The sequence below is a fragment of the Schistocerca serialis genome, chromosome 8 (genome assembly GCF_023864345.2).
Source record: "Schistocerca serialis cubense isolate TAMUIC-IGC-003099 chromosome 8, iqSchSeri2.2, whole genome shotgun sequence".
In the NCBI taxonomy this organism is placed as follows: Eukaryota; Metazoa; Arthropoda; class Insecta; order Orthoptera; family Acrididae; genus Schistocerca; species Schistocerca serialis.
Genome location: NC_064645.1, coordinates 244102933 through 244120413, shown reverse-complemented (window position 1 = coordinate 244120413; position 17481 = coordinate 244102933). Strand labels below are relative to the sequence as shown.

The 17481-nt window shown below is 39.5% G+C and overlaps 2 protein-coding genes across 9 annotated transcripts in view; one reads left to right on the top strand and one right to left on the bottom strand.

Moving 5' to 3' along the window:
* Nucleotides 1-13978, bottom strand: part of LOC126416046 (uncharacterized) — a 116680-nt gene extending 102702 nt beyond the window's left edge. For 6 of the 7 annotated variants that reach the window (XR_007575403.1, XR_007575406.1, XR_007575405.1 and 3 more), the window contains exon 1: nucleotides 13761-13978. The gene's annotated coding sequence lies outside the window, so the exon portion shown is untranslated. Of the gene's footprint in view, nucleotides 1-13018; nucleotides 13082-13760 lie in introns of those variants that run through there. The other variant, XR_007575401.1, reaches the window with a different exon arrangement.
* A 7-nt stretch (nucleotides 13979-13985) lies between these two features.
* The window catches only part of LOC126416045 (uncharacterized), a 166636-nt gene continuing 163140 nt past the window's right edge, over nucleotides 13986-17481 (top strand). The window contains exon 1 of one of the 2 annotated variants that reach the window (XM_050083512.1): nucleotides 13986-14378. In XM_050083512.1, the coding sequence (XP_049939469.1) occupies nucleotides 13986-14378 (393 nt within the window). The remainder of the gene's footprint in view (nucleotides 14379-17481) is intronic. The other variant, XR_007575400.1, reaches the window with a different exon arrangement.

The window sequence follows — 17481 nt, the reverse complement described above, 5'->3', positions numbered from 1 at the left end:
ACAATGTGAAACCTAAGATTTTTCAGGTGCACCCCGTCCCTCACGCATTTAGAGACAAAGTTGCAAGTGAACTTAAAGAAAGGCAAGACAATTGTGTTATTGCTCCTATCCAGGCTAGTCAGTGGGCTTCTCCCTTAGTAATCATACCAAAGTCTTCTGAAAGACTTCACCTTTGTGTTGACTAAATCCACTGTGAATCCACAAACAATAACTGACACTTATCTGTTGCCTTACCCTGAGGACATACTTATTGCAGGCAACTATTCTTCAAAAACTGACTCCTCTAATGAGTATTTGCAAATTCCGCTACATGAGGACTCTCAGAAAGTGTTTGTGGTCAACACACATTTCGGGATGTTCAAATTTTTGTGCTTACCCTTTGGCAGCACTTCCGCACCTGCCATATTCCAATGCTACTTAGAACAGCTTTCTGCAAAAGTTCAGTCCTGTTCAAATAACTTAGACAATACTGTGGTGTCAGGACATATGCCGGAGGAAGATATCAGTAACCTTCATATGCTTTTTCAAGTGTTTTCAGCTACAGGTTTGAAGTGCCATCTGGAAAAATGTGCCTTTTTTCAGAGTGAAATTCAGGCCATGTTCTTAATAGACAAGGTGTTCATCCCCTTCACTCACATTTGCTCGCCATTTAGGACTTTTCTGACCAACAGAATGTGACAGAATTACAGTCAGTTCTCAGGAAGATGACATATTATATCTGGTTTATACCTGATGCAGTCCAGATTGCATCTCCATTGCATTCTTTGCGCCAGAAGAATGTGCCTTTGTGTGGACTAAAGTGTGTTAGGATGCGTCAGAAATTTAAAAATGCACTGTTAAGTGACAAATCCCTTCTTCATTTTGATCCCACTAGGCCTGTGGTTTTGGCTGCTCTCACACAAATCTGATTCACAGGACAGGTTGATTACTTTCACTTCCAAGTTATTGACCAAAACTCAATGTAACTATTCCCAAATCGAGATGGAAGTGCTCCCTATTATCTGCCATTATCTGCCTGTCCAGAAATTTTACATTGTGACGAACCATAAGTCACTTTGGTCTTTGTTTCATCTGTCCAAACATGGCTCAGAAGCTGCAATGTTAGGCTTTGTTATTGTCATAGTATCAGCACGAAACATTGTACCAGGCTACATCGAAGCATGCAAACGCTGACGCTCTTTCTCGCCTTTCTGTTGGGCCTGATTCTAAATTCAATGCTATTGCTGCATCTTGTTATCAGATCAATGTGTGGGGCACTGAGCTTTCACAGACTTTTCCACTGCACTACAGGAAAATTGCACACGCCACAGAAGCAAACTCTGACTTGAATCTTTTGCTGCACTACATCCGTACTGCATGGCCCCATTCAGTGAAGAAAATTCAGAATTTTTTTGTACTCTGATATTTTGATCATAGGCATAGTCTCTCCATACAGCATGGCACGATTTTATTGCAAACTGACTCTGGACAACCGCATATGCTTATTCCTAAAGTGTTGCAAAAAAATGTGTTATGACTGCTGCAACAAGGACAGTGGGAAATTGTACACACAAAACAGTTGGCACATCGGCACTGTACCCGACTGTGCACAGACTCCCAATTTGAACAGATGACATCACAGTGTTGCGTTTGTGCTGAAAACCTATCGGCCCCGCTGCAAACATTTTCATCTTGGCCAAAGTCTCAAGAACTATGGCAATGATTCCAATTGGCCCTGATGATCCCTTTTGGAACACTCATTGGTCTATTGTTGTGGACTCTTTTAGTAAATATCCATTTGCAATGCCCATGAACTGTACTACGTTGTGTAGTATCATTCAGGCTTTGTTATCTATTTTTTGCTTGGAAGGTTTGCCAAAAGTATTGGTTACAGACAACGGACCACAGTTTATGGTGCAGGACTTTGAACAGTTGTGTACAGCCAATGGTATCACTCACCTCACCAGAGCTCCATTTCATCCTCAGTCGAAGGGAGAAGCTAAATGATATGTGCATACGTTCAAGCAACAGATGAAGAAACCACATGCCTCCCAGATACAGAAGCAAGTGCTGCTGCTCTTCCTCACAATGTACCGCTCCCCAGCACTGTGATGGCCCATCACCGGTGGAGCTTCCACATGGCCAGATCCAGCGCATACTGTTCCAGTTGCTGCGCCCACTGCAGTGCACTGTCCCTACCACGTTCTGCAAGTATCACTTTGCACCTAATAATTCTATTCTTTTCAGAGTTTTTGGTCGCACTAGGCACTGTGAGAAGGGAACGATTCTCTAAAATTTGCACACTTGCATGTATTTAATTCAAGGTCCTGCTGGGTTGCTGCACCACCATCAGAACCAGATTCATGCTTGTTGATTGCAAGAGTTTATTCTGCAGATTTTTTGTCTCCAGATTTGCATCCTCCTGGGATCTTGAAGCTGGCACAGCTGCACCCAGGTACCTCTTCGGCACTGCCTGTGGAACAGATGAAGCTGGACCCATCATCTTCATCACAGCTCAACTTCCTGGTGCTCGTCCCGGCACCCGCCGTAGACCCAGTGCCACTGTTGGCACTGCTGCCGCCATCGTCATCACCGCCCCCTCCATTTTTCATTGGATCGTCGGCTCAGGAAGAGAGTGAGTGCCCTTTCGAGGGTTATCCAATTGGCGTTGTCTCTGAGCGCACAACAGATGTCGGAGCACAGTCAGAAGCTCAGCGTCTGTGCCAGTTGCAGCTCGCAGCTCCTCATGCCACCTAGCTTCCTGCCGAGCTCGCCACTGTCTTTAAGATGACTCTGCACATGACAACAGTGCAGACATTTTGGGAGGGGGCGAGGGAGAGGAATGTACAGTCCTAAATCATTGACTGCCACCAACTACCACAGTCACAAAATGTCATCAAGGCAGCACTAACCCACACGCCAATAGAAAGAACAGGCAGCACCATACCTCTAGGAAGATAAGAGTTCCCTGCCCCCTGTCAAGCTGACGTGACCAGCTAACCATCACTGGTCAGCCCAGTTAGGTCGCAGACTTCGAGAGCATCTGTACTGAGTAACAGAAAGATGACACCTAGCATGTGTTCTGTGAGAATTAATAGAGAGTAAAGTAGTTGCATGCATGAGATACAAGAAGCTCATCAAGCCACTTCATGATGAGCTTATGTTTCTTTCAATTAAACAAAAATAAAAATAAAAATTCTGTTCATTTGAAAGCGTATCTTCAGATCATTTTGGATTCCTGCCACCAGACATTGCAACTTCTCCTCTGTTGGTTGTGTCGGTACTAATGCCCACAGTAACCAACAAAACACTACCAACACCAGCTACTACCAAAAGGAGATTTTCTGTATTATGCAGGTGGGAACTCTCCCTGCAATATATTCTACGTTGCCATACTCCCCCCCCCCCCCCCCCCCGGGCCTCGACTTCATTAGTCTTAGTCCCAGTCCTTCATCCACCTATACCCTTGCCTGTTCTCCCTCCTCCACTTGTCTCCTTTTTTCCCCTCCTCACTTCTATCCTTCTCCACTCCCTATCTCCCTCCCGCCCTCTCCTACTCAATCCTTCCGACCGGCTGCACCCAGCAGTCCTACCCTGACCCCATCACGTTCCTGCATGCTCCCACAAGCAGCACTACACCCTCCCTCATACCTACACCACAACCCCTCCCCCTCCCTGCCCTAGCTTCTTCCTTACACCCACCATACAGACCACATCTCTCGTCAGGTGCAGCTGTTTGCAGTCCAGCCTCGGTGGCCAGAGGCAGGCATTCTTGACTAACATAAATTTACCATGTCCAATCTCAAAGGTAACTAAGATTCACAGCTGTTAGAGCTTGCATTTAAAGCAAACCTGATTTGCATCCTCACAGTGGTGCTAATACCACCACTATTATGAGACTGGTATGAAATCTGGGAATAAATGAGATGACTCACCGAAAGGCAGAAGTGCTGCACAGTAGATTGGCACGTGTACAAAGGTACAGAAATTGGCTAGCTTTCAGAATGTAGCTCCTTTTTTTTTTTTTTTAGCTGTAGGAAAAACACTCATGCACACACACGCGCACGACCCCGCCTGCTCGCACGCACACACGTATCCCTGAAATAACAACACACAAGTTGATGCTGTTATCTCAGAGAGACAGGCATGACGTGAGAGAGAGAGAGAGAGAGAGAGAGAGAGAGAGAGAGAGTGTTCCCTACCGCAAGAAAAATGAAGTGCATTCTGAAAGCTAGTCAGGCTCCATACCTTTTGTATGGGTGCTTATCAACAAAGCAGCATTTCTACCTTTTGGTAAGTCATCTCCTTTATTCCTAAATAATTTGTAATTTTCAAACAGAACTTTCTGTGCATTATTGGAGTGAAATATGATAGACATAATCTTTCAAGTGTACAAATATGCCTACCAACTTTTCATTCATGTCGCCCAACTCCTTCTTGGTGTTTTTTCTGTCAATGTATATGCCCTGCCAATTTGATGTGAACGTTCCATGTGCCAAATTTTGGGGGCACCTATCTCAGATGCATGTTCTTTTTTATCTTGCTCTATCTAGAAAGAGTAGTTTTTAAGCTTCAGGAGCTACACACTTTAAGTTTTTACCCATACCTGCTTATGGCTGAAAAACATTAGGGTCATTCCACACCAAGTGGTCTAAAACTGAAAAAAGTTCCCACCATCATGGTCTCCAATTTTCGTCAAATTTTAACTGTAGCTTTAGTCAAGTGTTGAAGTAAGTTTCCCAAGATTTCAGGCCTCTAGCTGCAATAGCTGCTGATCTAGACCCCCTTGTCTGAAGTGTACTTAGTCCGTGTGCATGCAACATAAAAAAAATGTCATATTTGGAGTCTAATAAAATCGAAACTAATTCATAAGAATGGTTAGTAAGATGCGACCCTGTACAGTTTTTTTTGCTGATTCCAACGAAATTATGTATAACATTACTCATGCAAACCCCGGTCAAATAACTCGACTCAAAGTATACTTCAAAATTTGTCGTGACACAACGCGACAAATTTTGACCAATATTAAGACTGCAATGATTTCCTTGCAGTTGAAGATATGGACTTGAACTTTTGGCCAAGCTTCATGCTTGTGCTAGACATAATGCAGCCGGATTTGCAATGATCCAGGCCATATGGTCGCCCTGCAGTATCTCTTCAAATTAGGCAGTGTCAGCACAAACGGTAAAATTTACCAAAGTTTCAAGCCAATTACTAAAAAATAGTTGGCCTGAATCTGCTTGTGAATAGTATCACCTAAAAGAGAAACTCTTGCTCTACAAGACTGACATTTGTTTTTTTTGCAACGCGACCATTAAGTACTCATTAACTCACATCAAAGTTGTTATATTTTGTATGCGCGATGCACTAATTTTTCTTCATTTCTAGGAATTTGAATCTTAATAGTCGCTTAGAATTACTGATATAATTGGATATTTCATTCGTGTTTTATTCAGTGATTGGCCAGTGAGAGATGTCAGAAGTTAATGAAGAAGAAGAATCGTTGGCCCCCTGTTCAATTGGAAAAGATGCTGCTGCATCAAAGTGCCATGTTATCTTCTATGCTAAGAAGACTGGATTCAAAGCGTTTAGTGATTTCACAGAATGTGACCAGAAATTGCTTGTTTCGCGTTCAGAAGCCAAACTTGACGAAAATTCCATCATTTGCTTCCACCATGAAGCCCTCTTCCTACATGAATATCAAGCGATGCAAAAGAAATGTTGCAATCCATTCAAGAAGAGGAATCACAATGTAAAAGCTGGACTTAGACTGCTTGATAATGAAACAGCTGCCAAACTTTGCCTGTTAAAGAAAAAAGAAGTGATTGATATAAAACCTGGTCAGAAGCTTTGCCCTCGCTGCATGTCGGCACTGAACCAAAAGCTAGAAGATTCATCATCACTATCAACCCAATCTGAACAAGATTTCACAACGGATGAAACTGAACCAGCCATCAACAAAAGTTTATCATTTATTGGTGCTTCACCATTGAAAAGAAGACAACTAAGTAAAAGAGATAAGCAAAGCTATGCAAAAAGAAAGATCTTGGATGCACAAAGTTTAATTGGGAATCAAATTGCTGCTGCTGTAGGAATCAATTACGATGAACAGCCAAGTTCAAGTAAAAGTCGCCCATGCAATAATTGTGCAGATCTTGATAATCTTATAGAAGAGTTGAAAGAAAAATGTAAAGTGTCAAATCGTAGGACAAAAGTTCAAATATTGACCTTGGTTCCAAGAAGCTGGACAATTAAAGATACGACAACAGCATTTAATGTATCAGAAAGAATGGTAAAGCAAGCGAGAAAACTGAAGAATGAGCAAGGTGTTCTAGCTTTTCCAGCAAATCGGCAAGGAAGGAAGCTTTCAGATGAAGTTGTCCAGAAAGTACATGACTTTTTTCAAGATGACGAATTCAGCAGACTTTGTCCAGGGAAGAAAGACTGTGTGCCTGTGAGAATTTCAGGAACAAAGGTGTACAAGCAAAAGCGGTTGTTGCTTTGCAATTTGAAGGAAATGTACGTGTCTTATCAGAAGCAAAATGGACCAGAAATTGGCTTCTCAAAGTTTTGCGAGCTTAGACCAAAATGGTGTGTTACAGTTGGCTCTGCTGGAATGCACTCAGTTTGTGTCTGTACAATACACCAAAATGTCAAGCTTATGCTCACTGGTGCATCAATCAATGAAGACTACAAGGAAATTCTTAGCAAAGCTGTTTGCAGCTTGGAAAACAAGGATTGTATGCTTCATCGTTGTGAAAACTGCCCTGGTCCAGAAGGTGTAGAAGCAGTTATTGCAACATATTTTGAAGATAATGACCCTGAAGAACTGATTGAGTACAAACAATGGATTCATACCGACAGGGATACTTTAGAAACAAAGCAGCTTTCAACAGAAGAGTATGTTGAAGATATTGCAGCAAAAATTTGGAACCTGTCTTGTCATCACTACATTGCCAAGCATCAAAGCCAGCACCTGAAAGCTCTCAAAACTGATTTGAAAGAAGGCGAATTCATAATACTAATGGATTTTGCTGAAAACTATTCATTTATTGTTCAAGATGCAGTGCAAGGCTTTCACTGGGAAAACAGTCAAGCAACAGTTCATCCATTTGTAGTCTACTACTGTGAAAACGAAGAGGTGCAATGTGTGAATCTTTGTGTTATTAGTGACTGCCTTTGACACGATACGATTACTGTCCATGTTTACATTGGAAAAGTAATCAATTACCTGAAGATGCAATTTTCCAAAATAAGCCACATCCACTACTTCAGTGATGGTTCAGCTGCACAATATAAGAATTTCAAGAATTTTCTCAACTTATGCTATCACAAAGAAGATTTTGAAATAACAGCAGAATGGAATTTCTTTGGAACAAGCCATGGAAAGTCGCCTTGTGATGGCATTGGAGGCACAACAAAACGGTTGGCAGCAAGAGCAAGTTTGCAACGTCCATATGAAAACCAGATTCTAACACCCAAAGATCTTTTCAACTTCTGCAATGATAATATCAATGGAATCAAATTCTTTTTCATCAGCAAAGAGGAAGTTGAAGAAGAAAAAGCTTCTCAAGAAGAAAGATTCCTGCAAGGGCACACTCTAGCTGGCACAAGAGAAAACCACCATTTTTTGCCCATTGATATGACGACAATTAAGGTCAGTAGAGTTTCTAATGATGCAACATCTTTTTTGGCCAAAATTAGTGCTGCTGAAGTAGTAGTTCAAGTCATGGATCTTCAGCCTGGGCAGTATGTTGCTTGCATTTATGAAAAGAAATGGTGGATTGGAAACATCGTTGAAATCTCAGTCGAACAGAAAGATGCTTTCATAAGCTTTATGCATCCTCATGGTCCTGCAAGTTCATTTTATTGGCCCTTAAGACGTGATACTTGCTGGATTCCAGAACAACTTATCATTGGTGTTATTCCAGCTCCATCAGTGACATCATCTGGTCGGCAATACAGTTTTCCTGAAAGCATTCTCTTGCAAATCAACGATGCTTCCAGAATGATGAAGTAACTGAGGAAGACAGGCTTGGGAACCTGCATAAAGAAACCCACAATCAGGCTTGGGATCCTGTGGTAAAGACACCCTGTAATCAGGCTTGGGAACCTGCAGTAAAGATACCCACCCGTGGCTGTTACTGCATGGCTATCGGGCGTGGCCCCTATGGCGATGGGGATGCTGGTTTTATTGTGATAACCAGTAATGGCTCAGCCATCATGGACCAACGCAGGGCACTGCGCACACAAAATATAAGATACTTTGACCTGAGTAAATAAGCACTTAATGGAAGCGTTGCAAAAGAAAAATATATCCATCTTGTAGAGCAAGAGTTTCTCTTTCAGATGATACTATTCACAATTAAATCCAGGCTGACTATTTTGTAGTAATGGGCTTTGAACTTTGGTAAATAAAGCCATTTGCGCTGACACTGCCAAATTTGAAGAGATTTTGCAAGGCGACTATAAAGCCTGGGTAGTTGGAAATCCAGCTGTATTATGTCCAGCACAAAGATAAGACTTGGTAAAAAGTTCAAGTCCATATCTTTATCTGCAAGGAAATTATTGCAGTCTGAATATTGGTCAAAATTTGTCGCATTAAGTCACGACAGAATTAGGGGTACACTTTGAGTCGACTTGTTTGACCGGATTTTGCATCAGTAATCTTATAATTAATTTCGTTTGAATCAGCACAAAAAACTGTACAGGGTCTCATCTTACTAACCATTCTTATGAATTGGTTTCAATTTTATGAGACCCCAAAAATGGCATTTTGTCTGATGTCGCGCGCATGCGAACTTACTACCCTTCAGACAAGGGGGTGTAGATCAGCAAGTATTGCAGCTAGAGGCTTGAAATCTTGAGAAACTTAATTTAGCACTTGACTAGTGCTACAGATAAAATTTGAAGAAAATTGGAGACATGATGGTGGGAAGGTTTAGACCACTTGGCATGGAATGACCCATTACATAAAGGTATGACTTTTCATACAAACTGTATATGCCTGAATGTGACATTAATGACTAAACAGAAAGTAAAAACATTGAAAACACTTATGTCCATAAATATGCAAGGGTAGTAACACACATCAACTTCACGCAATAAGCAGCAATAAAACAATTGATATTTAAGAAAGTGAGAACTTTAAAAACACTGTACAACTGAAATAATTCTTTTCTACTTCAGACCGAATAAATTGCTAATCCTGTATTGTTCAGATTCTGAGTAAATATATTGTCTTCCTGATGTTGTTGATGGTGCTTTTATGATTTTAAGTACGTGTTGCTCTGGAATTGGTCTTCTTAAAATTTTGTGAACTCAGGAAAGTACACATTCAGTTAGTACATGTGTAATACGTCAAAATTTCAAACTGATCTTTGGCTGCAAACCCTATCAATGGGGATGAGTACAAAAATCAAGAAAACTAAGCTGTTTGAAATCAAAAGGCTGCATGCTGCAATTTTGTGAACAATGTCCTTGTAAACTTGAGCTGGAACCCCATCTGGTTGATGTTTTCAAATAGAATGATCCGGAAGATATGACTTTGGGTTCATAATGCCAGGGATACACTAGTGATGTGTCATGCAACTTTAGAAGTGTCTACAGAGGAACTGGTTCTAAAAATCATGCTCTGAGAAGCCACCATCTCATTTCAAAACACCAAACTTTATATCCGAGGCATGTGAAAGAAACTCTTTCAGACAGTGAAGTGATCATTTTGATGGACTTTGCCGAGAACTATCCAATTGTAATTCAAGATGATGTTCAAGGATTTAATTGGGAGACCAACCAAGTACATTACATGCCTTTGTGGGTTACTTTGTCAGTAAGGAACTAGGCCTACATCTGGATTATTAATGGTTGCCTTCATCATATTTATGTCTGAACATATGGGAGTTTGGTATATCTGCTGCATGGAATTCCTTTGGAACCAGTCAGGGAAAATATCCTTCTGATGGAGTTAGGGGAACTGCTAAAAAATTGGCAGCTCATGCTAGTTTGCAGAGGTCTTTGATTAATCACATACTTATGCCTCTTGATCTGTTTAAGTTCTGCAATGGGTAATGTGGAAGTGTCCAATTCCACCCATCTGTTTTGACCTGTGACATCATAAAGATAGCAGACACCCCTATTTTAAGCATATCCAACATGATGACCATAGCATATCAAATAACACCCACGAACAAAGATATAAATGATACAAAATATTTCACTCCAGAAATAATATAAATCTACTATTGGAAATAGAGAGTTTAGGGCAGGGACAAGCCAAGCTTAATATACAACAATAAGAATAACGTCACCATTCCAAAACAAACAAAACTGAAAATTGCATGAAATCCTCAAGTATAAACTGCACAAAGAAAATACAAAAGAACACACAACTGAAATCTAATATTTCATTTGACCTATATACAGCAGCTCAAACAAACTCAGCAATATCAGAACCCCCCCCCCCCCCCAACACACACACACACGCACACGAACCTGGTTGGTCTATCGCAAATTTCACTGGGCCTACATAACCCAAACAAAGCCCAAGATACCACGAATCCACAACCAACAGAATTGTAAGTTCTAGATTATTAATTAACAATATTCCATCATGAGTCATAAATTTTTAGTTTTTACTTTCTTTCCAACACATTCCTCGATACCACTATAAACTACTAAGTATGAGCTTCAATTACCAACACAGACTTAAAAAGAACTACACCAACAAATTTTGATAGGCTACCCACATTCAAAGAAAATCATAAATGTCAAGAAACACACTACACTTCTTTATAAAGACCACAAAGACATAAAAATGTGCTTACAGTCCAAAGTCAGCTGACAAATGAATCTAGGCACGCATGCGCGCGCGCACGCGCACGCACGCACGCACACACACACACACACACACACACACACACACACACACAACACACACACACACACACACACACACACAAAACAAAATAACCTTTACTGAAAGCCACTGAAAACACAGCCACATACAATCCCTAGTTTAAAAAGCATAAACATAAATTATGCGCACTGCTGACGCTGCTTGCCACCAAAAGGCAATATAATTGGAGAAATTTAATTACAGATGTTATATTTTTGCCCATAGCAGCAACCAAGGAACGACTGATAAATTTCGCTGTAAGATCCACACACAGTACCAAACGAAACATTAAAAAAAAAAAAAAAAACCAACACACAATCCATTTCAAACACTCCACACCTTGATGACACCCATAACACAGCAGTTAGTCACGGGTCACAGCAGATGGGTGAATCAGACCCTTCCAAGGCCATACAATTGTTGGGACATGAGAAAGTCACCATTTTAAGCCCTTTGGTTCAAACAGGATCAGATTAAGCAGAGTTTCCAATGATGCTTCTGCACACTAAGTTAAAACATTTAAACTGTATGAATAAATTCCAGCCTTTGTCATCTCTATGCTGCCCCATGGTCCTGTTCATTCCTTCCATTGTTTGTCCACTGAAGACATTAGCTGGATTTCATAGCATCACATATTTAAAATCATAACAGCATCATCAACGTACGGAAGGCAATATATTTACTCAAAATCTAAACAAGAAAGTATCTGCAATTAATATTTATTCAGTATGAAGTGGAAAAGAATTACTCCAGTCACACAGTGTGTTTAAACATCTAACTCCCATGATTTTCAATTGTTTAATTGCTGCAAATTGATTTGTACACAACTACACTTGTATTTTTAAGGATGTAAAAACAGTTTTCAGTGATTCTACTTTCTGCTTACTCAATGTCACATTCGAGTACAAGCAGGTATGGGAAAAAAATGAAACTAAACTTCTGAAGCTTAAAGGCTACTCTTTCTACATATAGAAGGATAAAAATGATTAAGGAACATACAACTGTGATATGGGCCCCCAGAGCTACCCAAAATTTGGCACCAAAACATTGTCATCAAATTGGCTGGTGTATATATTCTGACAGAGAAGGACTAATGCTATTGCACATCAAGCACAAGGACGACAGCATGGCTGTGTCATATTATCAACTCTTGGCTGAATCCATCCATAAAATTACAATATATGGCAGGTTAAAAATGGGCTCTCCATGTCACACAATAAATTTTCTGCCATTTTTGAAGTACAGCTGTCACGAGATGTATTAAAAAATCTAACCAGTAATATATTCTAACTCAGCACAAAAAGTTGTTTAAGTAGGCTATATATAAAGGCAGGGGCTTGTTGAGTTAAAGAGTACCTTTCATAAAATTTATCCAATATTGGCATTTTGACACATGCTTGTAGGAGAAAGTAGTGCAAATGTGGGACCCCTATCAACAAAAGGCTGTAGAAATGGTACCAAGGGAGGTATTAAGCTGAAAATTTGTATATTTCCATCCAAGTACCCTATAGTGACTCACCCTTAATGTGAGCGTAAGTGGTGCTTTGATCCCGTGTGTGATTTTTATACCATTTAACCACGTGCCATAGGCTACAGACTTCAAATTTTTGAAAAAGGGACCTAAATAGTATAAAATCAATACAAGCATTGACAAGGGAGTTAAAAAACCTCAAAACTGAAACGATGTTCCCTGCATCCTGAATGCTTTTGCAAGAAGAACTGTATGGTGTGTGTGAGTACATGAGCAGAAAGTGAGGAAAAGTTCATACTGTGAATGATAAACATTAGGTGCGATATTAAGAGAAACTAGAATGAACAATTAATGTAAGGAACTAACTAGAATTAAAATGTTCATGTACAATAATATACACAAAAATGTATTTTTAACGCTGGTGTAAATCACTTAGCATTATGTACATACTGTGCAAGCTAAGCTATTGCATGTTATTACTGTGTAGCCTGTTGTATGTGTATTGTCTAGATGTATGTAAAACGACATGCCCTAATTACAAATACGTACCTCTACAAAAGGTAATTTACGTGATCAATTTAAATAGCAATTGCAATCACAATCACTACATAACTAGTGTCACCAACAGAGCACAGGTACCTGAATATATAGAGCACACTGTGAAATACACTTACCGGCAACGAGAGATGTATTACTGTGGCATCAAACTCTGGAACGTTGGTCACTGGTGCTAGTATTTCAAATAATTCTGATGTTCATAACTACATATCGGTTCTTTCCTTTTCCATAAGCTGGCTGCACTCTTTTTCTACTTCTTTCACCACAACTTCAAATGAGTCGCTGTCAATTTTCATAACCTTTTCACCCTTGGCTGCAAGTATTTCCTCTACATTTTTTTTACCTTCTAAATCGGGAAACCAACCTAGATTGTCTGCAATCAAATGATTACTGTTACAACCCTCACAGCGTACTATCACAACTCCTTTCTCATATGCAACTTTCGATATTGTTTTCGCGTTTCTGGTGTTACATTTCTTGCAAGTAAACGAGAGAAAAATCTTTGCTTCCACTTTCCCTAACGGTTGCACTGACATGTGCCGGTCAATTAATTTCATGGAAGGATGTATACACATAAAGCGAGTTTTGTTTGACTGGAAATTTGTAGCACAACACGTACACTGGCATGATCCACATCCACCCTTTCTTGAAAGCACTGACAACTTTCTGCTGTTTAACAATCTCAAAATTATTCCACCGTTACTTCTCAATTTAAATCGAAACATTGTTGCATACATATTAACAAGATACACAAAGTTCACGTCATACACAGTTCCCAGGCAATGAGGTTAGGATATTTATTAATCTGTTTCTAAGCCATAGAATTACTAAATAATAAGCTGATTTACATTGCCTTACATCTTTGCCTTGGTTCGTGGCTTGGGTTGTAATACAGGACAAAGTCGCCTGTATTTTACGCCCGTGTAAACCATCAGACAATTTGTCAAATTTCACGTGTTTGTCGAGAGAAATTTTAAGAGACGCCCGATTTGACCTCACTCTTATACGTCTTTGGATTTGTCAAACAGACTATTTAAGCATGCGTTTGTCAAACAACAGCCAGTTGCTTGCCGGTCTTCGAAGATGTCTGAACTTGTTTGTGTTGACGTTTCGTCGCGCTTGATTACCGAAAAAGAGTTTTTGCTGCAATTTATCTCTCTGTATCGTGAGTTTCCAGAATTGTGGAAAATAGGATCAGAAGGATATCGGGATAAAAAGAAAAGAGCCTTGGCAATTAACAAAATAGCAGAAGTATTGCGTCTTTCTCAGCCTTATATTACCCGGGAGGATGTTAAAAGGAAAATAAATATCGTACGCACAACATACAACCGGGAGAGCAATAAAATAAGAAAATCGAAGCAATCTGCGTCTTCTCCGGGAGAAATATATGTCCCCAAGTTGTGGTACTTTAATGAACTTTCATTTTTAGATAACCAGCTAGAAGAGGAAGCCGCAATTGGTGCAATCGAAAATCAGGTAACTAATTTTATATCTTCATTTGCATTTAACCTCAACATAGTTTTATTGTTCGAAAATGTTTGCAGAATAGTAACAATTGCATATAATTGGTATTGTTGTAAGCATTTCGTTTACCATGGCACTGACAAGTGAGATGGGACATGAGAGAAACTGTTGTCATATTTATCAAACTGAAAGGTACGCAAGTCTTTTTCCAGGTGATAGACGCCTTTATTTCCGTTCTACTCACTGGGGAACCATTTGAGTGCAAGACAGAAATATTACCGATTTAGGAAATTCGAACTTTCATATCTTAGTTGATTTGTATATAAGTAGATTACTATCACAGAAGATGACATTTTTTATAATATTTTCTACTGAGACCTCTGAAAACGATTTAACTTGTCTGTCAAACTCGCTGTTTCGTATACACGGATTTGTAAAACGTGCATAGATATACCAACAAAGTTTGTCAAATTTAACCTCACTTCCGAATCAGCTGTCGCAACGACGCAAAGTATTTTGACGCTACTGGGGATAGCTACATGCAGACAAAGCGTTTCTCGTATTCACTTTAGCATTATCTTGAAAGAATAATAGAAAACAAGCTGATGGTGCAAGAATGGTTGAAACTGAGAGATAAATATAAACCATAAAAATCAAATGAAAGTTAATCAAACCACAACGTGATAACGTATGCATAGTCCTTAGAACAAGTGAAAAGTCTAGTTTTTTTTATTTTATTGCATTCGTGCTTGTTTATTGTGCATAGAGCATTTATTTTCTTCTGAATGTTTTCGTGTGCAATACATGGTGGGGAAAGACGCGACACATCCAGAATTTTTAGGATTGCCAGTGCCCTTTTGCTTTTGTATATATATAATTTTTCGCGTGAAAAATGTGCGACGAAACATCAGTACAAACAACGTTCAACGTCTTCTCAACTCGGTCGTCAATCAAAGTTCTTCTCAAACACGCCAAAGTTACAGTGTTAAATAATTTGACAAACTAGTGAAGTTTGACAGATTACTTGTTTGCAAGGACCTGGCAGCTAGTAGCTCCCAGGTTCTTTGAATCAAAGGAATCAAATAATTTGTATAATCAGCTAAAGGGGCCTGCAAGTTTTCACCGTCTATTGACAATATTTACCAAACCTTCATTCCCTTTAACCCACCCTCACACTATCAAATTATTGCCAGCTGGCAAAGTGATTTTTAGCCTACAGTGTTACCGCATGTTACTGAACGCTCAATGGAAGAGTGTGTGCCACGACTGTATTAGCTACAAGTGGTAAGAAACAATGGAAAAGAGTGAAACAAAGTGCGACTTTTCACATGTTAATTCATTGACTGTAACCTGAACCATAGAACTTAAACATTTTCGGATGAGCTCTGCATCGTACGAAAAATTATTAATTTTGCTACAACTTAAAGTAGAGGAGCAAAGTATGTTAATGAGAGAGGCAATCTTACTCGACGAGAAATTAGGAGTAACTGAGATTTCTAGAGGCAGGTAGTGCTCTAATATCGGCAAACACAATTTGCAGTTATGTAAGAAGATAATTTTCATGAAACTTTTTTAAGTTTTGTGATTATTTCGTGAAACTGACGAACATTTCGTTGCTTATATGTAACGTACTTTTCTATGTTGAAGATGTTTTCAAATTAATAAAGAAAGCAATGCCACGGTGAATCCTCCCTTGACCGTCCCTAAAGTGGTACACACTATTGCAACTGTCTTTTAAATGAAGTGCATTAAAATACACTTGGAAAAATTGAATCTCAAATTTCATACGGTATGCACAAAGGCGAATTGAAAATATAAATAGCACATAGCGCCTACTAACGCTGTGTGGCCAGCTCTTGAAGCTATTTTAACATCTGAAAGGCGAAAACTGTCACTCGACTTCGACGCTCATTGTGTATTGACATTTGACAGTATTGAGAAATTTTTTGGGGAAATCGGTCGGTAGGCTGCTGGTCAATATTTCCAGTATTGGTAATACGTCTATATGCGCTTCTAGGTGGAACAGCCTTCTTACATGTTTCCTTTGCAATTACAGATAATTGTTGCATCGATGTACATTTCTGTTTGTGCAGTCCATGTTGGCTGGACAGTTTTACAAGTATGAGATAATGCTGGCAAACATCTTTTCAGCTAAAATTTCCACTATATCTGCTGGATTTAGCACCCATTTCAACCTCAAACTTAAGATACATGTGGTCACTTAAGAGTGTGCATCGATTCGTCTTAGTATCCAAAACAGTGGGCCACATTTACAAGATTAGAAAACACACAACAGCGACACTGCTAAATGTTCCGATAGATATGATACATTAGATGCACCAGTAGACGTATTACAGTACAAACACGAATGGAATTAACAGGGAACGACACCAGGAATCACAGTAATGCAGAAGTGCAAGAAACTAAAGTTCTCATGTTAATTGACTAAAATGCGAAAAAGTATGCATATGTATTTTAAATGAGTTACTGCAAGACGCACTCCCTCTAACGTCTTCTGTCAAGCCAAGTGCGCTATTTAATGAAGTTATGAGAGATAGTCATAACAAAAACAAATACGTGGGAAAAGAAGATGCACTAGTAGTATTTGCTGGAGCAAATGGCTGTAGAAATTGGTAGAAGACACGTACATTCAGAAACATTGGAAATAAGGTAATCAGAAACTCAATACACATAAGGGGATACTGTGTAAAATTCCATACCAGCAGGACAGAGTGTAGGCAAATATGTTATATATCAACTGAACAAGCATAGTGTAAAACCAGCTGAACAATACAACCACATCACCATAGCTGATGTAATTTCGCATGGCAAGGACTGGATATAAAAGAAAGATGCTATCCAGCGAATTGCAGTATGCTATAACAACCAAAATGCAGGCCACAGTAATGCAAAATAACGATAGTGACAGAAGAAGAAAATCTCTTACAAAATCAAAAAACCAGGAAGATGTCACAATCATCACACTGTAGAAAATAGCAAGATCACAATGTGTTAACACAAGAACCATCTGTAGCTGCGTTAAATGTAATAAATGAACCATCACACACAACACCACAAAATGAATATGAAATACACCAAAGCCCTGGTACGAAAA